Source organism: Capra hircus, chromosome 10, assembly GCF_001704415.2.
Source record: "Capra hircus breed San Clemente chromosome 10, ASM170441v1, whole genome shotgun sequence".
Lineage (NCBI taxonomy): Eukaryota > Metazoa > Chordata > Mammalia > Artiodactyla > Bovidae > Capra > Capra hircus.
Genome location: NC_030817.1, coordinates 84940792 through 84966901, shown reverse-complemented (window position 1 = coordinate 84966901; position 26110 = coordinate 84940792). Strand labels below are relative to the sequence as shown.

General features: G+C 41.2%; 1 protein-coding gene across 6 annotated transcripts in view; it reads left to right on the top strand.

Moving 5' to 3' along the window:
* KIF23 (kinesin family member 23) overlaps window positions 3057–26110 on the top strand; it is a 47889-nt gene continuing 24835 nt past the window's right edge. For 3 of the 6 annotated variants that reach the window (XM_018053582.1, XM_018053584.1, XM_018053581.1), the window contains exons 1-4: window positions 3057–3285; window positions 6148–6217; window positions 7214–7342; window positions 16631–16736. In XM_018053582.1, coding sequence (XP_017909071.1) covers window positions 3275–3285; window positions 6148–6217; window positions 7214–7342; window positions 16631–16736 — 316 coding nt within the window. In that variant the 5' untranslated portion in view covers window positions 3057–3274. The remainder of the gene's footprint in view (window positions 3286–6147; window positions 6218–7213; window positions 7343–16630; window positions 16737–26110) is intronic. The other 3 variants (XM_018053580.1, XM_018053583.1, XM_018053579.1) reach the window with 1 other exon arrangement.

Here is a 26110-nt window from a genome sequence, read left to right as displayed (position 1 = left end):
CCTGACCATTTTTGAACAGAGAAATAAGATAATGAATTGGCATTAAAACATTGGCAGTGAACTTTGATAAGAATGTAAATGAGTGAGAAATAAGAAACTGGCCTGAAGAAAAGCTGGGGGTGATAAATTATAATTGGGTCTTCCATGGGATGTTCTGTGAAGGGATGGGCTCATTCATTCCTTCAAACACATATGGAGTATCTTCATTGCTGGGCACGGGGGACATGACTGTGTCGTCTAGTCAGGATCTGGGGATAAGCTGGTGGTGGTCGCTCAGTTGTGTTTGACTCTTTGCAACCCTATGGACTGCAGTCCCCCAGGCTCCTCTGTCCATGGGATTCTCCAGGCAAGGATACTGGATGGAGTAGGTTGCCATTTCCTCCCCCAGGGGATCTTCCCTACTCAGGGATTGAACCTGCATCTCTTGCATTTACAGGTGGATTCTTTACCACTGAGGGAGTAGCAATCACAAATTGGGATGTAAGCTCTGAAGCAAATCAGAGGGAATGACTTGGAGGTGGTGTGCCGAGGACTATGGATAGAGAGCAGGGATCCAGCATCCAGAGCAGGGGCGTGGGCAGAAGATCTGCTGAGACCTGAGGGTAAGGAGGCATTGTCAGAGGAAGGAAGGGAGGAGAGCTTGACAGCAGAGGGAAAGCTGTGTGAGCCCAGTGTGTTCAGGCATCATGGCTGGAGGGAGGCAAGGGGAAATGAGAGGTGATGAGCTTGGAGAGGAAGAACCCCAGAGCCTGTTGAGGGTGTCCAGCAGTGGGAACTACTGTAGTATTACATATAGGGAAATGACATGATCAGATCTGTGATTAGTGGTGAGCTGGCTGCAAAATGGAACCAGGCTTGAAAGATGGCAGCAGGGAAGCCTGTTAGGATACTATTTCAGTCATCCAGACAAGAGATGATAGTGGTTGAGGGGATGGAGAGGAGGGTTTTAAAAGCTATTTAGTGGATAGAAATGTCAAGATTTGGTGACTGATTGTTGGAATAGGAGAGGCAAAAGTCAAAGGGGGTGCCTTGCACTTGGGTGGGTGGACAGATGGTGATGCTTGAGGGGGAACAGATTCAGGAGAAGAGATTAGGATGGTGTTCAGTGTGAGGTGCCTGTGAGGCACCCAAGTGAATTCAGCAGGGTGTTGGACATATGGCTCTCCAACTCAGAGGAGCAAATATGAGTGGTATGTAGGCCGCAGGAATGGTTGGGAGTGCCTGCAGAGAGGGCATAGCTAGTGAACACCAGGTGAAAACCTTAAGCCATAATATTTAAGGCAGAAAAAAGGACTCACAAATAAGGCTGAGATAGAGGGGCTAGAAAACTAGGAGTAAAAACAAAGACATGAGAAGAGAGGAAATATTTTTTAATCTGTTAAGAGGTCAAGTCAGCTAAGGGTCAAATAGTTTTGGCATCAATGAAACATTGATCTTGGTGAGAAGAATTCCAATGGAAAGACTGAGGCCAAAGCCAGGCTACAATGTAATTAAGAGGTAATTGGCCAGCAGCCCAGGCCAATTCCTAAATAATGAAAATCCCAACCTCACACCAGGCTTCCCTGGTGATTCAGATGGTAAAGAGCTTACCTGCAGTGTAGGAGACCCAGGTTTGATCCCTGGGTTGGGAAGATCCCCTGGAGAAGGAAATGGCAACCCACTCCAGTATTCTTGCCTGGAAAATGCCATGGATGGAGGAGCCCGATAGGTTACAGTCCAGGGGGTTGCAAAGAGTTGGACACAACTGAGCGACTTCACTTCTTACTTCTCAATCTTACACTTGACAACAAAGTTCAATGGTTCAAAGACTTAAACATAAAAAAGCAATAGGAAAAATATAAGAGTAAAAACACTTTTTTAATGTTGGAGTACAAAAGACTTTTTTCCTGATGTGACACAAAACAGAAGCCACAAAAGAGGAGGCTGATAAATATGCCTACCTTAAAAATTTCCCTAAGCAGTCACAAAGCAATATAAGCAAAATTATGAACTATAAAAAAATTTGAACTCAAATTTTGGATGAGGACTAGTTTCCTTAATATGTGAAGAGCTTTTACAAAAAATCAACAAAATCAACAAAAAACTAACAACCCACCAGAACAAGGAGGCAAAGGATATGAACACGATTCTTAGAGAAGGAAATACAAATGGCTGTTGAATACAGGCACAGACACCCAGTCTCATTCACCATAAAAGAAAATTTAAATTTGTGATTTTTGCTTTTCATCTATTAGATCAACATCCACAGAAAAGTTTGGTAACACTTTGCTGTCTGAGAAATGTGCAAAAACAGGTCCTCTCATACATGCCTCCTGGGATTGTGCATTTGGACATTTATGGAGGACAATTTAGCAATATCTGTGAAACATTATGTAAGACAAGTATACTCTTTAACAGAGTACTCTTCTGTAAAATGATGAATTTCCAAGTTTACTCACTGTAACTATGTAACAGCAAAGATAGGAACCATCTTTATGTGGAACATTATGGGTTGAGGATATTATGTCTATTCTTACTGGTGTCTGGTCCTGTAGAAAGTTGAGAAGAATAGGACTACAGTTCCATGAGAGCAAAGATGTAGGTGCCTATTTAATAGTCATTGATTTAGGGGCAAAGGTCGAAGTGAGAATCAGTTCATCTTAGAAAAGAGTGGTTCGGGAAGAGCTAGAGAAACCAGAGAGGGAGATTCCCGGAAGGACAAAGAAGAGAGAGAAAGGAAGCCAACGTGATGTGATGATCTGGAAGCCAGACAGTGAGTCTGTCTCTGCCTAGGGTACAGACCAAGGACTGGACGCTCCTGGGTCGGACCAACTCTGCTGATCTCTGAAGCAGTCCTGGACTTGCCCTTCCATTGGACTTACTGGGATATGGGAAAAGAAACTCTCAGTGTCCTCAGAGAATACGGATGGGATTTATTTCTTAATATCTGAGCCTAGCTTCCCACTCCAGCCCTGGAGCCCAGACACCAGGCTGCCAATGCACTGTTTTGCGTCGGTCGCCTAGGAGACGAGCACCACATCCTACTGAGCAGGCGCTTTTTCTGAGGCCACGCCCCCTCCCGTGGGCGGGCGCTGATTGGCCCGTTTGAAATGCGCCGGGCGCGAGCTCACCTGGCCCCTCAGCGGCGTTTCACAGATTCCTCAAGCGCCGGGCGCGCTTGAGTCGCCGAGTCGCCGTCCCTGTGGCTGGTCCCTGAGGCCCGCCGTTCTCGTCAACCCCCGACCGAGTCCGGCATCCCCCGCGCGCGCGTCTGGGCAGTTCGGAGCTTACTACCATGAAGCCAGCGTGAGTACTGGGCTGCGGAACTGGGGCCGGCGTCCCCCCTCGCCGCGGCAGGCCCCCGGCCGCGCCGTGGGCACCAAGCCCTTGCCGCCCGGGACCACCAAGCTCCCCACCAGGACCGCCCAGGGGGAGACGGGCGTGAAGACCCGTCCTCGTCCACCCCGTCTAGCTCCGCGCCTCGCGGAGTCGGGCGCCTGGCTCCCCGCCCTGGCTACACTCTGCCGCGTAGGGCGGCCCCACGTTGGGAGGGGCGGGAGGTTTGGGCCGGGACCGCCGCCTCCAATCCTTTCTCTAATGCCCCTTTCCTTCCCTGGCCGCCCGCACTCGCGGGTTGCATTTTGCCCAGTTAGTGAGGGTCGAGGGTCGTCTCCCGGGTGGGTCTGCTGTTGTGTCCTGGGTTTCGGGTTGGGTAGGTGGTCTCAGCTCCTGAAGAGCCCTTGGCATCCGGCGCACTGCCTGCCTTTCCTAGTCTAATTCGGTAGCCTCGGGGCCGCGACCCTCGGGTGTAGGCCAGTTCCTTTTGCTCTGTTCTTTTGGTCTCAGACAACCCCGCCCCCGGCCACAAACGCCCACATTCCTCGCGTAGTTGGTTGACATTTGCGCCGCCGCCTAATGCCTTGACCGCTACTGGGTGACGAAATACTTGTGCAAAGAAGGTTAACTTTATAATCATCATCATGATATAGCTGCTGCTGCTGCTGCTGAGTCGCTTCAGTCGAGTCCGACTCTGTGCGACCCCAGAGACGGCAGCCCACCAGGCTCCGCCGTCCCTGGGATTCTCCAGGCAAGAACACTGGAGTGGGCTGCCATTTCCTTCTCCAATGCATGAAAGTGAAAAGTGAAAGTGAAGTCGCACAGTTGTGTCCGACTCTTTGCGATCCCATGGACTGCAGCCTACCAGGCTCGTCCGTCCATGGGATTTTCCAGGCAAGAGTACTGGAGTGGGGTGCCATTGCCTTCTCCCATGATATAGCTAGTCGTTTAAAAAACAAAAAAACAAAAAACCCAGCTTGTTTTCTTAAGAGGCTAAAGTCAAAATTTTTATCTTTGGAGAAAAAAAAAATGTTGGGTTTAAGTAAACCTACCATAATATTTTGCACTTAAAACACGAATTTGTATTGTTTCATTGGGAAAGTGCTGAGAAAGTATTTTAAAAACCTGTATAGTCCAAGCCAATAATTTCACTTAGTGTTAAATGTTTATCTCGCCTGTAGATAAACGGAGGGGAAGGGGGGAGTGTCATACTAGAGAAATGGTGAAATAAACCAAAATATCTTTTTCTACTGCCCCCACTTAAGACAGCACAAAATTGCAGTTTGGGGACCACATTTTGTCTAGGAACAAAGGATGATAGTTTTGAGAATTCAATAGTCACTTGTTCTTTAAAAATAAAGACATGAATCTTGATCAAAGAGTGGATTTCTCCATCTGCATTTTTATAATTTAGAAATTAATCACTTGGTCTGCCTTGGCAATGGGCTAAGCACAACATGTGTGCTTTATGAAATGCCTTTTGAGATAAGTGTGCTCAATTATCTGTTGAGTTTTCAAATTTGTAATGCCTGTAAAATTGTTGGTCAAGAAAGCAAACCACTTAACATACAGAACTATAAGTAGATATTAAAAAAACCAGAATTTGACTGAGTAAATTGTAAAGATCTTACAGGTTTTATTCAATGATTAATGAATCAGACAGCATCCTATCTAGCAGATAGAAAAGTGTTCCTAAGAGCTGTACAAAATGGAAGATTTTTATGGGGGGGGGGATAGATGGGGAAACAGTGGAAACAGTGTCAGGCTTTATTTGTTTGGGCTCCAAAATCACTGCAGATGGTGACTGCAGCCATGAAATTAAAAGACGCTTTTTCTTCCTTGGAAGAAAAGTTATGACCAACCTAGATAGCATATTGAAAAGCAGATTACTTTGCCGACTAAGGTCCGTCTAGTCAAGGCTATGGTTTTTCCAGTGGTCATGTATAGATGTGAGAGTTGGACTGTGAAGAAAGCTGAGCGCCGAAGAATTGATGCTTTTGAACTGTGGTGTTGGAGAAGACTCTTGAGAGTTCCTTGGACTGCAAGATCTAACCAGTCCATTCTAAAGGAGATCAGTCCTGGGTGTTCTTTGGAAGGACGGATGCTAAAGCTGAAACTCCAGTACTTTGGCCACCTCATGAGAAGAGTTGACTCACTGGAAAAGACCCTACTGCTGGGAGGGATTGGGGGCAGGAGGAGAAGGGGAAGACCGAGGATGAGATGGCTGGATGGCATCACCAACTCGATGGACATGAGTTTGAGTGAACTCTGGGAGATGGTGATGGACAGGGAGGCCTGGCGTGCTGCAATTCATGGGATCGCAAAGAGTTGGACACAACTGAGCAACTGAACTGAACTGTGGAACAAAGGAATTATATACTAGCAATGAGTGGATTGTTTGTAGCAAGGTGAACATCCTTTACTGTATGGCAGGGTCTGTCAGACAGATCGCTTTACCAGTGCTGACCAGGTAATTCCAGATTGACTGGTTTAAGATTCTTCTATTGGGAGTGGTTGGAACTGTAAGTTAGGTATTAAGTCACAATTTGGTGACATGGAACTTAGTACAGATAACTCCATTTGGGGCCTGTTATTTCTGTTTTTGGTGCCACAAATGTCTCCTAAGACAAATTTTAATTACTTTAAGTTTCGCATGTCACAAACACTCTGCTACTAAGGTAGATTGTACGTATTCATAGTATTTGGGGCATAGTGTTTTGAAACTGCTAAAGAATAATTTTATAACCCCTAGGAAGATTGTCTCTGTATGAATTATAGGTTAGGTTTTTATATGTTAGTGTTGAACTGAAATGTTTTTGTTTCTATGACCAGGAGGACTAAGACACCCAGGAAACCACCAGTGAAAAAAGGATCGCAAACGAGTCTTAAAGACCCAGTTGGGGTAAGATCTGCCTGTGAATTTGTGTATTCTTTTTTCAGTCCCTTTATGTTTTGTATGCTTGAAAGGGACAGAGATGTGGAAGTGGAATCAAACAACATTTGGCTAAAAGGACTGTACTAAATTGCTTAAGGCTCATTCCAGCTTTGAAATTTTGTTTCTATGTAGGATTTATTAGTCTAGTAAATTTATTAGTCTGGTTGTCAGTTGCATACTTCCTATAACTACTTATATTTGAAAAGCTAGATAATGAAAAAATATTCTTCAACTATGTTGGAGATATTCTTCATAGTCTCTGGGATGGGGAGAAATTTTGTGCTTGGATGAACATCCTCTCCTATCTTTACGACAGTTAATAGTAACTTATGGCATACTTCAAGAGTAAAGCCCCAAACTCCATGCTTTTGGGGACCACGTTTCATAGACTGGTTTAAAACAGTTTCATTTATCTCGTGACTATTCTATGAACTTCACTAGTTTCAGGCTTGGGAACTTTTAAAAGCAAATGGCAAATAAAAGAACATTGGCTTGCTCTGTTTTTTTCTTTTGTGTTTGTTTGTTTGTTTTAATTTTCCCGTCATTGGCACTGGAGTGTTATTTTTGATCTGAGTTGTAGGAACCAGATGCTTTGCATATACAGCGAACAGTTTTCTCCCAACCCTATTACTGATTAAGAAGATGACGTTTTGAATCTCTCACTTTAGTATATTGTGTTCCAAACAATCCTAACAGCTTTTCAGATATTTTTCATTGTGTGACATGTTCTTGATTTTTAGAGTTTTGATTTTATGTGCATTTAAAATTTTCTCATATCTAATATATCTGTTTGCATTTGACAGTCAGCAAATTGGGTAGCAGATTTTTGGCTTCCGTAGCTCTAAGTTTATGTAGCTCTCAAGTGTAGATGCCAAATGTGGGTTGATGAATGAATAAATGAATGAAGGAAAAGTCAGGTAAAAAGTCAACCTTTGTTGTTTAAGCACCTTCTTGTATTTTCAGGTGTACTGTAGGGTACGCCCACTGAGCCTTCCTGAGCAAGAGTGTTGCATAGAAGTAATCAATAATACAACAGTTCAGCTTCATACTCCTGAGGGTTTCAGACTCAACAGAAATGGAGACTATAAGGAGGTAATTCTGATTGGTACCAACTGTTTTTAATTGATAGGTTTTTTCTTGAATTGGTTTTCTGTTTTTTAAATATGACAAAATTCCTGTGTTTCCACTTGACTAAAAGATTTATTTACTTCAGTCTAACTACCTACCATATTAAAAGTGTCTAATTTCTGGGTTTTATAAACACACCTTTGGTATACTGAAGTTAAAAGATTGTTTTTAGATGATAATTTCTTATACTGGATATTTATTGCTTTTTAGAGCATATGTTAGGGATAGTTTAATGTGGAATGATATCTGATTGTGCTGCTGCTAAGTCGCTTCAGTCATGTCCGACTCTGTTCGACCTTAGAGACGGCAGCCTACCAGGCTCCACCATCCCTGGGATTCTCCAGGCAAGAACACTGGAGTGGGTTGCCATGTCCTTCTGCAATGCATGAAAGTGAAAAGTGAAAGTGAAGTCGCTCAGTCTTGTCTGACTCTTCGCGACCCCACGGACTGTAGCCTACTAGGCTCCTCTGTCCATGGGATTTACCAAGCAAGAGTACTTGAGTAGGGTGCCACTGCCTTCTCCAATCTGATTGTACTAGGCAGTTACAATATATATATATAGTTCCATGTGTGGGATTGAAGTAACATAATAGGCATTGTGTACTTGTATCAATTTCTTATGAAGTGTTTTTATTTTTCTAAACAAGCAAAGAGTTCAGTTCAGTAAACATGTGCTAAGCTGGAGGGTGGAAGGAGACTTAAAAATGAATAAGACATGATCCTTGCTTTTATGGAGCTTACAACTTAGTTGGGAGCACAGATGCTAAGCAACTAATGCTCATAGGTAAGACAGAGATGTGCTTACAGAAATGGACTCTGGGAGTGCAGGAAAAAAAAAGATTAATTCAGGCTGTCAGCTCTTGTAGATGCCTTTACTCTTTTATGTACACTACTCTGGGAGATTGTTGGTCAGAAGCCTACCAGTGGCCTCTCCGGTGATGTGATGTGATGGACACCTCTTTGTCTTCATCATAATCTGTTTCTCAGCAGCACTGTTCTGTCGTCCCTCTCGAACTTTCCATGTTCTGTCTTTTATCCATAGCTTTATACATTGATTACATGGTAATAATTTTGGAATTTTTATCTTCAGCCTACATCTTTTCTCTAAACTGGAACGTCCACTGTTTGGATACCATGGCATGTCCAAAAGAACTGATGATTCTTTTTCCCCTCTAGATCAGTACTTCTCTTGTTTTTTCTTGTCAGTAAATGACACCACCACCATCTATTTGCTCAAACCAGAAACCTTGTCCCTACCTTTTTCTTGGGGGCTTCGCCTGGTAGCTCAGTTGGTAAAGAATCTGCCTGCAATGCAGAAGACCTGGGTTTGATGCCTGGGTTGGGAAGATCCCCTGGAGAAGGAAATGGCAACCCACACCAGTACTCTTGCCTGGAGAATTCCATGGACAGAGGAGCCTAGTGGGCTATAGTGCCTGGGATCATAAAGAGTCAGACAGGACTGTTGACTAACTTTCACTTTCACTTTTCTGTTCAGTTCAGTCACTCAGTCGTGTCCGACTCTTTGCCACCCCATGAATCGCAGCATGCCAGGCCTCCCTGTCCATCACCAACTCCCGGAGTTCACCCAGACTCACATCCATTGAGTCCGTGATGCCATCCAGCCATCTCATCTTCTGTCTTCCCATTCTCCTCCTGCGCCCAATCCCTCCCAGCATCAGAGTCTTTTCCAATGAGTCAACTCTTCGCATGAGGTGGCCAAAATACTGGAGCTTCAGCTTTAGCATCATTCCTTCCAAAGAAATCCCAGGGCTGATCTCCTTCAGAATGGACTCGTTGGATCTCCTTGCAGTCCAAGGGACTCTCAAGAGTCTTCTCCGACACCACAGTTCAAAAGCATCAATTCTTTGGTGCTCAGCCTTCTTCACAGTCCAACTCTCACATCCATACATGACCCCTGGAAAAACCATAGCCTTGACTAGACGGACCTTTGTCGGCAAAGTAATGTCTTTGCTTTTCAATATGCTATCTAGATTGGTCATAACTTTTCTTCCAAGGAGTAAGCGTCTTTTAATTTCATGGCTGCAGTCACCATATGCAGTGATTTTGGAGCCCCCCAAAAATAAAGTCTGACACTGTTTCCCCATCTATTTCCCATGAAGTGATGGGACCAGATGCCATGATCTTCGTTTTCTGAATGTTGAGCTTTAAGCCAACTTTTTCACTCTCCACTTTCACTTCATTTCATTCATCAAGAGGCTTTTTAGCTCCTCTTCACTTTCTGCCATAAGGGTGGTGTCATCTGCATATCTGAGGTTATTGATATTTCTCCCAGCAATCTTGATTCCAGCTTGTGCTTCTTCCAGCCCAGCGTTTCTCATGATGTACTCTGCATAGAAGTTAAATAAGCCAGGTGACAATATACAGCCTTGACGTACTCCTTTTCCTATTTGGAATCAGTCTGTTCTTCCATGTCCAATTCTAACTGTTGCTTCCTGACCTGCATATAGGTTTCTCAAGAGGCAGGTTAGGTGGTCTGGTATTCCCATCTCTTTCAGAATTTTCCACAGTTTATTGTGATCCACACAGTCAAAGGCTTTGGGATAGTCAATAAAGCAGAAATAGATGTTTTTCTGGAACTCTCTTGCTTTTTCCATGATCCAGCGGATGTTAGCAATTTGATCTCTGGTTCCTCTGCTTTTTGTAAAATCAGCTTGAACATCTGGAAGTTCACAGTTCACGTATTGCTGAAGCCTGGCTTGGGGAATTTTGAGCATTACTTTACTAGCGTGTGAGATGAGTGCAGTTGTGCAGTAGTTTGAGCATTCTTTGGCATTGCCTTTCTTTGGGACTGGAATGAAAACTGACCTTTTCCAGTCCTGTGGCCACTGCTGAGTTTTCCAAATTTGCTGGCATATTGAGTGTAGCACTTTCACAGCATCATCTTTCAGGATTTGAAGTAGCTCACCTGGAATTCCATCACCTCCACTAGCTTTGTTCGTAATGATGCTTTCTAAGGCCAATTTGACTTCACATTCTAGGATGTCTGGCTCTAGGTAAGTGATCACACCATCGTGATTATCTTGGTCATGAAGATCTTTTTTGTATCGTTCTGTGTATTCTTGTCACCTCTTCTTAACATCTTCTGCTCCTGTTAGGTCCATACCATTTCTGTCCTTTATCGAGCCCATCTTTGCATGAAATGTTCCCTTGGTGTCTCTGATTTTCTTGAAGAGATCTCTAGTCTTTCCCATTCTGTTTTTTTCCTCTATTTCTTTGCATTGATTGCTGAGGAAGACTTTCTTATCTCTTCTTGTTATTCTTTGGAACTCTGCATTCAGACGCTTATATCTTTCCTTTTCTCCTTTGTTTTTTGCTTCTTTTCTTTTCACAGCTATTTGTAAGGCCTCCTCAGACAGCCATTTTGCTTTTTTGCATTTCTTTTCCATGGGGATGGTCTTGATCCCTGTCTCCTGTACAATGGCACGAACCTCATTCCATAGTTCATCAGGCACTGTATCAGATATAGGCCCTTAAATCTATTTCTCACTTCCACTGTACAATCATAAGGGATTTGATTTAGGTCATACCTAAATGGTCTAGCAGTTTTCCCTGCTTTCTTCAATTGGAGTCTGAATTTGGCAATAAGGAGTTCATGATCTGAGCCACAGTCAGCTCCCGGTCTTGTTTTTGCTGACTGTATAGAGCTTCTCTATCTTTGGCTTCAAAGAATATAATCAATCTGATTTCGGTGTTGACCATCTGGTGATGTCCATGTATAGAGTCTTCTCTTGTGTTGTTCGAAGAGGGTGTTTGCTATGACCAGTGCATTTTCTTGGCAAAACTCTTATTAGTCTTTGCCCTGCTTCATTCCGCATTCTAAGGCCAAATTTGCCTGTTACTCCAGGTGTTTCTTGACTTCCTACTTTTGCATTCCAGTCCCCTATAATGAAAAGGACATCTTTTTTGGGTGTTAGTTCTACAAGGTCTTGAAGGTCTTCATAGAACCATTCAACTTCAGCTTCTTCAGCGTTACTGGTTGGGGCATAGACTTGGATTACCATGATATTGAATGGTTTGCCTTGGAGACGAACAGAGATCATTCTGTCGTTTTTGAGACTGCATCCAAGTACTGCATTTCGGACTCTTTTGTTGACCACCATGGCTACTCCATTTCTTCTGAGGATTCCTGCCCACAGTAGTAGATATAATGGTCATCTGAGTTAAATTCACCCATTCCAGTCCATTTTAGTTTGCTGATTCCTAGAATGTCGATGTTCACTCTTGCCATCTCCTGTTTGACCATTTCCAATTTACCTTGATTCATGGACTTGACATTCCAAGTTCTATGCAATATTGCTCTTTACCGCATTGAACCTCGTTTCTATCACCAGTCACATCCACAGCTGGGTATTGTTTTTGCTTTGGCTCCATCCCTTCATTCTTTCTGGAGTTATTTCTGTGTTATACCCCCTCATATCTAGTCCATCAGTAGATCCTATCAGTTCTACTCTTGAAACTGTCCTTTTATTTCTGTCTCCACTGCTGCTACCCTTGTCTGAGGTCTGTTTTAATTATGGAGACTAGTGCTTCTCAAACTGTCTATGGTGAAGAATCAACTTTTTTATTTTCAGTGCATTGTGACTGATACTTTTATGCAGCTTTGCCACAAGAAACTGTTACACAATTGTTAGGCAAAGTTAGACAAAGGAGAACTGGTTTATAATCTGTTCAGAGTAAGCTCACTGATCACATGCTGGGATGTTGCAGCCATGTGAAATGACTATAGAGGTTCTGAGCAATTACTCTCTGTCTCTGTAATTACTTCCCTTGGACAGGAGACAGATAGCCCTCAGAGGGGCTCTGGCTCGCCTGCTGACCACACTTTGAGTGGCATTGACAAGACTATGCTGAAGCCAGCTGGACCACCTGCTTCCATTCTGAATCTTCTCTGATCTGTTGTCACAGAGCAGCCAATCAAAGCAGAAGTCAGACCTCACTATTTTCCTTTTTTTTTAAATTGAAGTACAGTTAAGTTACAGTGTTGTATTAGCTTCTGGTATACAGCAAAGTGATTCAGTTATACATATATGTACATATTCTTTTTCATATTCTTTTCCTTTATAGTTTACTACAAGATACTGAATACACCTGCCTGTACTATACAGTAGGATGTTGATGTTTATCTATTTTATATATGTTGTTGTTCAGTTGCTAAGTTGTGTCTGACTCTTTCTGACCCCATAGACTGCAGTACACTAGGCTTCCCTGTACCCCACTATTTCTCCCAGGGTTTGCTCAAACTCATGTCCATTCAGTCAGTGATGCCATCCAACCAGCTCATCCTCTGTTGCCCCCTTCTCCTCCTTCCTTCAATCTTTCCCAGTATCAGGGTCTTAGTACTTTGTATCTCCTAATCCCAAACTCTTAATTTATACCCTCCCCCACCACTTTTCTTCTTAAAGCCTTCTAAAGGATAAAGTTTTAAAATGGGAAAATCCTGTTTAACCTCACCTCTTAGTACTCATCCAATCCGTAATTGCTTGGATAAGCCAGAATCCTGCCTCAGGCCTTTTGCTTTAGCTCTTAGCAGGATGGCTCCTCATCCTCAGGTTTAGCTTAAACCACCTTCTCCAAGAGTCTGTCCACACCACCCCCATCAGAAGCAGTACCATTCCTCCTTCTGTCCTGGTCTGTAGTCTATACTTCCTTCATAGCACTTATCACAATCTGTAGACTTATTTACTTGTTTATGGTCTCTTTCCCCAGGTGTAATATGCACTTCTAGGGGATGTGCACCTTATGTGTCCAGTTGGCCAAATACTCAGTAAAATGGAGTAAGCATGAAGGAATGGTTTGGGAAGGCATGGAAGAGTGGGGCTTTGAGAATGTAAAATAGTTGAGAAGTAACTTACTGAATTTTACTTTTATTAGAGTTAATTTCATGTATATGTAAATAGTACAAAATCTTCGGTGGGATTAAAAGTTCTCAGTGTCTTGTGACAGAAGGCAACACTGGATAATGGGAAAAATGTTAGAATGGAAATGGCTTTGACAGCAGTTAGCTTCATTGGCTTGGGCAAGTTCCTTCTTGGCCTCAGTTTTCTTCACCTGGAAGAGGGTGGGGTTTGTTCATGAAGACTTGGAGGTCATCTGATTGACCTGTCACACAATCCTGTGTGTATCCTTTCAGTTCCAGGATTCTTTGTTTTTCTGTGAATTCTAAAGGTGTTTTCTAAAGGGCTTTCCTCATAGCTCAGTTGGTAAAGGATCCACCTGCAATGCAGGAGAACCCAGTTCAATTCCTGGGTCTGGAAGATCTGCTGGAGAAGGGATAAGCTACACACTCCAGTATTCTTGGGCTTCCCTTGTGGCTCAGCTGGTAAAGAATTCACCTGCAATGCAGGAGACCTGAGTTCAATCCCTGGGTTGGGAAGATCCCCTGGAGAAGGGAAAGGCTACCCACTCGAGTATTCTGGCCTGGAGAATTCCGTGGACTATAAAGTTCATGGGGTCACAAAGAGTTGGACACGACTGAATGACTTTCACTTTCAAAGCTGTTTTATAGCATTGGAATAAAGACAAAGGTGAGAGTTCGCTGAAGTAAGTGTGTGACATGCTAGACAGTGTTTGAGACATGATTAGTATTGTGAGCTGCTGTTATGATGATGATGTATTTCAGTCCTAATCTATACCGTCTCCTTTTGGGGGACAAAACTGCTAATAGTTTTCGTAAGGGTTATGATATTGATATCTGAGCAGGTTGAATTTAAGATAAAAGGTATAAAACAGGGAAACGGGGCCACGTGATAAAGGCTATAATCCATAATAAATTCTAGTGAATGCTCAGGCACCGAATAACAACATTGATGTTCATGGAGCAAAAACTGAAAGAAATTCAAGACACCTACAGGAACGGTTGCAATGTCCCAGTTCAGTTCAGTTCAGTTCAGTTCAGTCGCTCAGTCGTGTCCGAGAAACCACACACTGAAACCATACTCACAGAAAACTAGTCAATCTAATCACACTAGGACCACAGCCTTGTCTAACTCAGTGAAACCAAGCCATGCCCGCGGGGCAACCCAAGATGGGTGGGTCGTGGTGGAGAGGTCTGACAGAATGTGGTCCACTGGAGAAGGGAATGGCAAACCACTTCAGTATTCGTGCCTTGAGAACCCCATGAACAGTATGAAAAGGCAAAATAATAGGATACTGAATGAGGAACTCCCCAGGTCAGTACGTGTCCAATATGCTACTGGAGATCAGTGGAGAAATAACTCCAGAAAGAAAGAAGGGATGGAGCCAAAGCAAAAACAATACCCAGCTGTGGATGTGACTGGTGATAGAAACAAAGTCCGATGCTGTAAAGAGCAATATTGCATATGAACCTGGAATGTCAGGTCCATGAATCAAGGTAAATTGGAAATGGTCAAACAGGAGATGACAAGAGTGAACGTCGACATTCTAGGAATCAGCAAACTAAAATGGACTGGAATGGGTGAATTTAACTCAGATGACCATTATAGCTACTACTGTGGGCAGGAATCCCTCAGAAGAAATGGAGTAGCCATCATGGTCAGCAAAAGAGTCCAAAATGCAGTACTTGGATGCAGTCTCAAAAACGACAGAATGATCTCTGTTCGTCTCCAAGGCAAACCATTCAATATCATGGTAATCCAAGTCTATGCCCCAACCAGTAACGCTGAAGAAGCTGAAGTTGAACGTTTCTATGAAGACCTACAAGACCTTGTAGAACTAACACCCAAAATAGATGTCCTTTTCATTATAGGGGACTGGAATGCAAAAGTAGGAAGTCAAGAAACACCTGGAGTAACAGGCAAATTTGGCCTTAGAATGTGGAATGAAGCAGGGCAAAGACTAATAAGAGTTTTGCCAAGAAAAAGCACTGGTCATAGCAAACACCCTCTTCGAACAACACAAGAGAAGACTCTATACATGGACATCACCAGATGGTCAACACCGAAATCAGATTGATTATATTCTTTGAAGCCAAAGATAGAGAAGCTCTATACAGTCAGCAAAAACAAGACCGGGAGCTGACTGTGGCTCAGATCATGAACTCCTTATTGCCAAATTCAGACTCCAATTGAAGAAAGCAGGGAAAACCGCTAGACCATATAGGTATGACCTAAATCAAATCCCTTATGATTGTACAGTGGAAGTGAGAAATAGATTTAAGGGCCTAGATCTGGTAGATGGAGTGCCTGATGAACTATGGAATGAGGTTCGTGCCATTGTACAGGAGACAGGGATCAAGACCACCCCCATGGAAAAGAAATGCAAAAAAGCAAAATGGCTGATGGTGAGGCCTTACAAATAGTTGCAATGCCTACAAGCTACTAAAACTAGGAAATAATAAAAATAGAATAGAATTCCAGTCTTTGGACGGTTAGGTCATTTTAGTTTACCTTGAAATGTATTTGTTTACCCCAGTCCCTAATCTTATTTTTCAGTTGGAGGTTGGTAATATTTTCGATAGTACAGCTCTACTTTATGTCATATGTTGAAAGATCTGAGAATTGAAGTATTACTGTACTTTAAAGGTCACAATTATTTAAAATTTATTTTACATTAGAACACAGATCAAAGATTTCCCTGGGGGTCCAGTGGTTAAGACTCAATCCTTACACTGCAGAGGGCATGGGTTCCATTCCTGATCAGGGAACTAGGATCCTGCATGCCTTGCAGTGTGGCAAAAACAAAACAAAACAAAACAAAACAGCCTCAGATGAGATTATACTGACAGTTATTTTCTAGTTTAAAAAAAGCAATACATCAAAACTCTTAATTTTTTACTGTTGTGCTATTTTAGAATGATACCTTTATTTTTAAAAAAAAGCAGTAAAGTAGTATATGAAGTAATGCTTAAGGATTTTCACAAAACTGTGACTGAATTGGTATAATACCTTTTGATCTTCTTTGTCAATTGAAACAAAATCAGCCTTAGTGTATGAAGCATAAGTAGACTTAAGACTTTTCTCTATATGTACTTTTATACATATATATATGTATATAAAACCCTTCGGTAGTTGTGACCATACTATACTTAAGTACTATAGCCATAAATATTTACCAGTTTATAGTTGGTATAATTTAAGTATGTCCTGAATTTTTTTAAAGGTTCCAAGTGTAGAGTCTGTTGATATTTTTTCTTTTCATGTCTAGATTTAAGTGTTCATAAGGAAACATCTGAATGTGTTTAAGCAGATGTATTTCTATCCTAGATATAGTGCGATTCCATTTATGTGCTTTTTATTTCTTCCTTCTCCACAGACTCAGTATTCATTTAAACAAGTATTTGGCACTCATACTACCCAAAAGGAGCTCTTCGATGTTGTGGCTAATCCCTTGGTAGATGACCTCATTCATGGCAAAAATGGTATGATTCTGGAGTTTTGCCGAATTTTACTTTTTCTCTTCTGGTAAAACTTTTTTGATACTTACATATTTACTTTATGTTTGGCCTTGAACTCAGTTAATTTGTCAGGATTGTGTTAAACCTACTTTTTTGAGCAGTTGATTTTATTTTTTAATTCACTTATTTTTAAAAATTTCATATTGGAGTATAGTTGATTTACAGAGAAGGCAATGGCAGCCCACTCCAGTACTCTTGCCCAGAAATCCCATGGACGGAGGAGCCTGGTGGGCTGCAGTCCATGGGGTCGCTAAGAGTCGGACACAACTGAGTGACTTCACTTTCACTTTTCACTTTCATGCATTGGAGAAGGAAATGGCAACCCACTCCAGTGTTCTTGCCTGGAGAATCCCAGGGACGGGGCAGCCTGGTGGGCTGCCATCTATGGGGTCGCACAGAGTCGGACACGACTAAAGCGACTTAGCAGCAGCAGCAGCATAGTTGATTTACAGTGTTGTATTAGTTTCAGGTGTACAGCTAAATGATTCAGTTGTACATATATCCATTCTTTTTCAGATTCTTTTCCCATATAGGTTATTACAGAATACTGAGTAGATTTCCCTGTGCTATACAGTAAGTACTTGCTGGTTATCTATTTTAAATATAGTAGTGTGTGTATGTCAGTCTCAAACTCCCAATTTATCCCTCTCTGGTAACCTTTGGTAATCATAAGTTTGTTTTCTAAGTCTGTGAGACTGTTTCTGTTTTATAAATAAGTTTATTGGTATATATATATATTTTTAGGTTCTACATCTAAAGGATATCATGTGATATTTGTCTTTCTCTGTCTGATTTGCTTCACTTACTCACTTAGTATGATAATCTCCAGGTCCATCCATGTTGCTGCAGATGACATTATTTCATTCTTTTTATGGCTGAGTAATATTCCGTTTGATATATGTACCATGCCTTTATGCATTCATCTGTTGATGGACATTTGGGGTTGCTTCCATGTCCTGGCTATTGTAAACAGCGCTGCAGTGAACACTGGGGTGCATGTATCCTTTCAAACCATAGTCTGCTCGGAATGTATGCCCCAGTAGTGCTATTGCTGTCTCCTATGGTAGCTCTGGTTTTAGTTTTCTAAGAAGTCTACATAGTGTTCTCCTAGTGGTATACCAATTTACATTCCCACCAACACTGTAGGAGGGTTCCCTTACCTCCACACCCTCTCCAGCATTTATTGTGTGTAGACTGTTTGATGGTGGCTATTCTGACCAGTGTGAGGGATATCTTTTTGCAGTTTTGATTTGCATTTCTCTAATAACTAGCAATGCTGAGCGTCTTTGCATGTGCCTCTTGGCCATCTGTATATCTTCTTTGGGGAAATGTCTATTTAGGTCTTCTGTCCGTTTTTTTATGTGATTGCTTTGGATGTAGAGCTGCATGAACTGTATTTTGGAGATTAATCTCTTGTTGGTTACATCATTTACAAATGTTTTCTCCCAGTCTGTTGGTTGTTTTTTCGTTTTGTTGATGGTTTCCTTTATTATGGAAAAGACTTACATTTTAATTAGGTCCCATTTATTTTTGTTTTTATTTTTATTACTCTTGAAGGTGGGTCTAAAAATTATCTCACTGTGATTTATGTTAGAGTGTGTGCTGCCTATGTTTTCCTCTAAGAGCTTTATAGTATCTGGCCTTAAATTTAGGTCTTTAATCTATCTTGAGTTTATTTTTGTGTATGGTATTAGACAATATTCTAATTTCTTTCTTTTTTTACATGTAGCTGTCGAGTTTTCCCAGCACCACTTATTGAGGAGACCCTTTTCTCCATTGTATCTTCTTGTCTCCTTTGTCGCAAATTGACCATAAGTGTGTGTTTCTGGGCTTTTTTTCCTGTTCCTTTGACCTCTAGTGTCTTTTTGTGCCAGTACTGTAGCATTTTGATTTCTTTAGGTTTGTAGTATAGTCTGAAGTCAGGGAGCCTTACTCCTTCCACTTCATTTTTCTTTCAAAGGATTGCTTTGACTATTGGGGTGTTTGTGTTTCCGTATAAATGTAAAAAAAATTTTTTTAGTTCTATGAAAAATGCCGTTGGAAATTTGAGAGAAACTGCATTGAATCTGTAGATTGCCTTGGGTAGTATAGTCATTTTGACAATATTGATTCTTCCAATCTAAGAACAGGGTATAACTTTCCATTTGTGTCATCTTTAGTTTCTTTCTTCAGTGTCTTGTAGTTTTCAGAGTACAGATCTTTTGCCTCCCTAGGTAGGGTCAGTCCTAGGTTTATTCTTTTTGATGTGATAGTAAATGGGATTATTTCCTTAATTTCTCTTTCTAGTCTTTCATTGTTAGTGTATAGGAATGCAAGAGATTTTTGTGTATTAATTTTGTGTCCTGCAGCTTTACCAGATTCATTGAGGAGCTGTAGTAGTTTTCTTGTAGCATCTTTAGGATTTTCTGTGTCATCATGTCATCTTCAGACAGTGACAGTTTTATTTCTTTTCCTTCTGGACTTCTTATTCTTTTCTTCTCGAATTGTTGTGGCTAGGACTTCTAACACTATGTTAAATAAAAGTGGTGAGTACACATCCTCATCTTGTTCCTAATCTTAGAGGGAATGCTTTCAGCTTTTCACCATTGAGTATGGGCATAAACTGCAGATTTGTCATATATGGCCTTTATTATGATGAGGTGTGTTCCCTCTATGCCCACTTTCTGGAGAGGTTTTTGACAAAAGCATTTTCTGCATATATTCCTCAGTTTGCTAATGTGGTGTATCACGCTGATTGATTTGTGGGAACTGAAGAAAGCTGTGTTCTTGAGATAAATCCCACTTGATAATAGTTTAAGATCCTTTTTGTGTTGACTGAAAAGATGAGTTTTCAAAGTTGCGAGTTAAGTTTTATTTGGGGCAAAATGAGGACTGCAGCCCAGGAGACAGCACCTCAGATAGTTCTGAGAGACTGGTTTAAAGAGGTAGTGGGGGAAAGTCAACAAAAAGATTTTGGTGAAGGGGGAGTTCAATGCAATCAAGCCCTTACTTTAAAAAAGCTTTTCTGCTAGTCATCAGCTGATGTCACTATGAAGGGATTTACTGATTTTCTAGATATGAAGAGAGGCAAGGATTTGGATCATGAAATCAGGTCCTGAAAATATCTATCTAAAGACCTGTTCCACCAGTTTCCCTAGAGCACAGAGTGACTAACTCTCCACCCTGAGTTCCCCATGGTGGGTGTTGAAGGTTGGCAGCTGAAGCAGCATAGGGTTCAGGTGGCAAATGCTCTTGTTCAGTTGCTGGCAAATGCTCTTGGCAAGTGCCAGTTTGTAGTTGATAATGTATTGTTGGTTGTGCTTTGCTAGTATTTTGTTGAGAATTTTTGCATCTATACTCCTCAGTCATGTTTGCCTGTAGTTTTCCTTTTTGTGATAATTTCTCTGATTTTGGTATCAGGATTATAATGGCCTTATAGGATGAGTCTGGGAGAGTTCCTTTCTCTGCAGTTTTAAAAGTTTCAGAAGAATCGATGTTAACTATTCTCTAAACATTTGATAAAATTCTCCTGTGAAACTGGTCTTGGACTTTTGTTTGTTGGGAGTACCTTTTTTTTTTAAATGACGTATAGTTGATTTACAATGTTATGTTAATTTCTTCTGTACTGCAGAGTGACTCAGTTATACACATGTATATTCTTTTTTATATTTTCAGTTATGGTTTGTCACAGGATAGTAAATCTATTTCCTTGTGCTATATAATAGGGCCTTGTTCATCATCCTATGTATAATAATTTGCCTCTGCTAACTCCAAACTCCTACTCCTTCCCTCTAGTACTCCCTTCCCTCTGAGACCACAAATCTATTCTCTATATCTGTGAGTCTGTTTTTGTTTTGTAGATATGTTGATTTGTATATTTCCAGATATAAGTTTTATCATGTTATTTGTCTTTTTTGACTTAGTATGGTCATCTCTAAATCCATCCTTGTTGCTGCAATGGCACTGTTTCATTCTCTTTTTTTTGTGGCTGAGTGGTATTCCAGTATCTCTGTGTATGTATGTGTGTACACCATATCTTTATCTATTCATCTGTCAGTGAACATTTATGTTTTCATGTCTTGGCTATTGTAAACCATGAACACTGGGGTGCACGTATCCTTTCAAAACATGGTTTTCTTTAGATATATGTCCAGGAATGGGATTGCTGCATCTATAATAGCTCTAATTTAGGTTTTTAAGTAACCTCCATACTGTTCTCCTTAGTGGTATACCAATTTACAAACCCACCAACAATACAGAAGAGTTCCCTTTTCTCCAGACCCTCTCCAGCATTTGTTGTTTGTAGACTTCTTGATGAGGGCCATTCTGACTGATATGAAGTGGTACCTTATTTTAGTTCTGAATTGCATTTCTCTAAGAACTAGTGATGCTGATCATCTTTTCATGTGCCTCTGGGCCACCTGTATGTCATCTTTGGGGAGATGTCTGTTTAGGTCTTCTGTCCATGTTATGATTGGGTTGATTGTTTTTGTAAAAGAGATGCATGTTATTGTTGTTCAGTTGCTCAGTTGTGTCTGCTCTGTGACCCCACGGACTGCAGCATGCCAGGTTTCCCTGTCCTTCACCATTTCCCAGAGCTTGCTCGGACTCATGTCCATTGAGTCAGTGATGCCATCCAACCATCTCATCCTCTGTCATCCCTTTCTCCTCCTGCCTTCAATCTTTCCCAGCATCAGGGTCTTTTCCAGTGATGTTGGCTCTTCGCATCAGGTGGCCAAAGTATTGGAGCTTCAGCATCAGTCCTTCCAATGAACATTTAGGACTGATCTCCTTTAGGATTGACTGGTTTGATCTCCTTGCAGTCCAAGGGACTCTCAAGAGTCTTCTCCAACACCACAGTTCAAACGCATCAATTCTTTGGCACTCAGCCTTCTTTATGGTCGAACTCTCACATCCATACATGACTACTGGAAAAACCATAGCTTTGATTATATGGACTTTTGTTGGCAAAGTAATGTCTGCTTTTTAATACACTGTCTAGGTTTGTCACAGCTTTTCTTCCAAGGAGCAAGCGTCTTTTAATTTCATGGCTGTAGTCACCATCTGCAGTGATTTTGGAGCCCAAGAAAATAAAGTCTCTCTGTTTCCATTGTGTCCCCATCTATTTTCCATGAAGTGATGGGATCAGATTCCATGATCTTAGTTTTTTGATTGCTGAGTTTTAAGCCAGCTTTTTAACTCTCCTCTTTTACCTTCATCAAGAGGCTCTTTAGTTCCTTTTTGCTTTCTGTTGTAAGGGTGGGCTCACCTGCATATCTGAGGTTATTGATATTTCTCCCTGCAATCTTGATTCCAGCTTGTGCTTCATCCAGCCTGTCATGTCACATGATGTACTCTGCATATAAGTTAAATAAGCAAGGTGCATGGGTTGTTTGTATTTTGGACATTAATCCCTTGTTGGTCACATCTTTTGCAAATGTTTTCTCCCAGTCTGTTGGTTGTCTTTTCATTTTGTTGATGGTTTCCTTTTCTGTGCAAAACTTGTAAGTTTGGTTAGGTCCCATTTGTTTCTTTTTGGTTTTATTTTTATTGCCTTGGGAGACTAACCCAAGAAAACATTTGTTACTGTTTATGTCAAAAACATCTTGCCTATGTTCTCTTCTAGAAGTTTTATGATATCCTCTTGTTTGTTTGCTTTCTGGCCATTCCATCTGGCATACAGGATAGTTTCCCAACCAGGGATTGAACCTGGGCCGCCACAGTGAAAGCACCAAATCCTAACCAATAGACCACTAGGGAACTCCCAGTGTCTTAGGATTGGTTATATTATTAAGCCATTTTGAGTTTATTTTTGTGTGAGGTGTGAGGGTATGTTCTCCCTTCATCGATTTACATGTGGCTGTCCTCTTTCCCAATACCACTTGCCAAAGACACTGTCTTTTCTCCATTGTATATTCTTGCTTCCTTTATCAAAGATTAGTTGTTAAAAAAAAGATTAATTGTTTATAGGTGTGTGGGTTTGCTTTGGGGTTCTCTACTTTGTTCTGTAGACCTACCTATCTGTTTTCGTGCCAATATCTTATTGTTTTGATTACTATAGCCTTGTAGTATTATCTGAAGCCTAAGAGAGTGACGTCTCCTGCTTTGTTGGTTTTCCTCAGGATTGCTTTGGCAATTCTGGGTCTTTTGGTTTCATGTTAATTTTAGTATTATTTATTCTATTTTGGGGAAATAAGAAAGCCTTCCTCAGCGATCAATGCAAAGAAATAGAGGAAAACAACAGAATGGGAAAGACTAGAGATCTCTTCAAGAAAATTAGAGACACCAAGGGAACATTTCATGCAAAGATGGGCTCGATAAAGGACAGAAATAGTATGGACCTAACAGAAGCAGAAGATGTTGAGAAGAGGTGGCAAGAATACACAGAAGAACTATACAAAAAAGATCTTCACGACCAAGATAATCAAGATGGTGTGATTACTCACCTAGAGTCAGACATCCTGGAATGTGAACAAGTAGGCCTTAGAAAGCATCACTACGAACAAAGCTAGTGGAGGTGATGGAATTCCAGTTGAGCTGTTTCAAATCCTGAAAGATGATGCTGTGAAAGTGCTGCACTCAATATAACAGCAAATTTGGAAAACTCAGCAGTGGCCACAGGACTGGAAAAGGTCAGTTTTCATTCCAATCCCAAAGAAAGGCAATGCCAAAGAATGCTCAAACTACAACACAATTGCACTCATCTCACATGCTAGTAAAGTAATGCTCAAAATTCTCCGAGCCAGGCTTCAGCAATACATGAACCGCGAACTTCCAGATGTTCAAGCTGGCTTTACAAAAGGCACAGGAGCCAGAGATCAAATTGCCAACATCTGCTGGATCATGGAAAAAGGAAGAGAGTTTCAGAAAAACATCTATTTCTGCTTTATTGATTATCCCAAAGCCTTTGACTGTGTGGATCACAATAAACTGTGGAAAATTCTGAAAGAGATGGGAATACCAGACCACCTGACCTGCCTCTTGAGAAACCTATATGCAGGTCAGGAAGCAATAGTTTGAACTGGACATGGAACAACAGACTGATTCCAAATAGGAAAAGGAGTACGTCAAGGCTGTATATTGTCACCCGGCTTATTTAACTTCTATGCAGAGTACATCATGAGAAACGCTGGGCTGGAAGAAGCACAAGCTGGAATCAAGATTGCTGGGAGAAATATCAATAACCTCAGATATGCAGATGACACCACCCTTATGGCAGAAAGTGAAGAGGAACTAAAAAGCCTCTTGATGAAAGTGAAAGTGGAGAGTGAAAAGGTTGGCTTAAAGCTCAACATTCAGAAAACGAAGATCATGGCATCTGGTCCCATCACTTCATGGGAAATAGATGGGGAAACAGTGTCAGACTTTATTTTGGGGGGCTCCAAAATCACTGCAGATGGTGACTGCAGCCATGAAATTAAAAGACGCTTACTCCTTGGAAGAAAAGTTATGACCAACCTAGATAGCATATTGAAAAGCAGAGACATTACTTTGCCGACAAAGGTCCGTCTAGTCAAGGCTATGGTTTTTCCTGTGGTCATGTATGGATGTGAGAGTTGGACTGTGAAGAAAGCTGAGTGCCAAAGAACTGATGTTTTTGAACTGTGGTGTTGGAGAAGACTCTTGAGAGTCCCTTGGACTGCAAGGAGATCCAACCAATCCATTCTGAAGGAGATCAGCCCTGGGATTTCTTTGGAAGGAATGATGCTGAAGCTGAAGCTCCAGTACTTTGGCCACCTCATGTGAAGAGTTGACTCATTGGAAAAGACTCTGATGCTGGGAGGGATTGGGGGCAGGAGGAGAAGGGGAAGACAGAGGATGAGATGGCTGGATGGCATCACTGACTCGATGGACGTGAGTCTGAGTGAACTCTGGGAGTTGGTGATGGACAGGGAGGCTGGCGTGCTGCGATTCATGGAGTCGCAAAGAATCGGACACGACTGAGCGACTGAACTGAATTGATTTTTGTGAAAAGTACCTTTGGTAATTTAATAGAAGTCACATTAAATCTGTAGAGTGCTTTGGGTAATCTGGCCCTTTTAGAAAAATTAGTTTTTCTAGTCCACGACTGTGGGATATATCTTTCTATTTCTTTGAATCATCTTTAATTTCCTTTATTAATGGTTTGTAGTTCTCACTATATAAGTCTTTTACCTCCTTGGTGAGATTCATTCCTAAGCGTTTTATGTTTTTTTGGTGTGAGTTTAAAAGGGATTGTTTGTTTGTTGTTGTTCAGATGCCAAGTGTCCACCTCTTCACAGTCCCATGGACCGCAGCATGCCAGGCTTCCCAGTCCCTCCATTTCTTGTTTATTTACACTCACTGTTTGCTATTTCATTGTTAGAATGGAACTGATTTCTGTATGGATACAAGATTAATCTTGTATCCTGCTACAGCTTGCTGAATTTGTTTATCAGTTCTAGTGGTTTTGTGTGGGAAAACCGCTTTAGGGTTTTCTGTATATGTTATCATGTCATCTGTGTATAATGACAATTTTACCTCTTTCCAACCAATGTAATTGACTTTTCTTTTTCTTGTCTGATTGCTGTGACTAGCACTTCCAATCCTATGTTGAAGAGAAGTGGTGAGAGTGGACATCCTTGTCTTATTCCAGATTTTAGTGGGAAGGCGTTCAGCTTTTCACCATTTTCTGGGTTTTGTCATAAATAGCTTTTATTATATTGAGATATGTTCCCTCTATACCCAGTTTCAGAAGGATTTTTGTCATGAATGGATATTGAATTTTGTCAAACGCTTTTTCTGTAGCTGCTGAGCGAATCACGTGGCTTTTGTCTTCTTTTATTAATGTGGTGTATCACATTGATTTTATGTATGTTGAATCATTCTTGGAATCCTGGGATGAATCCAACATGGTCATGCTCTATGACTTTTTTTTATATGTTGTCGGATTTCAGTTTGCTAGTATTATGTTGAGAATTTTTGTGTCCTTATTCATCAAAGATAATGGCCTGTAATTTTCTCTGTTTTTGTGGTATCCCTGTCTAGTTTTGCTGTCAGGATGATGGTGGCCTTGTTGAATGAGTTTGTGAGTGTTCCTAATTTTGAAAATTTTTGGAATATTTTCAGAAGGATAGGTGTTAACACTTCCCTAAATGTGTGATGGAATTTTCTTGTGAGGCCATGTGATTCTGGAATTTTGTTTGCTGGAGGTTTTAATCACAGTTTCAATTTCAGTACTTATGATTGGTCTTTTCATATTTTTTCTTTTTTCCGAGTTAGTCTTGGGAGATTATACCTTTCTAAGAATGTGTCCATTTCTTCTATGTTACCCATTTTATTGGCAAACACTTAATTGTTTAAAAAAAAAAAAAGTTGGCTTAAAGCTCAACAGTTCAGAA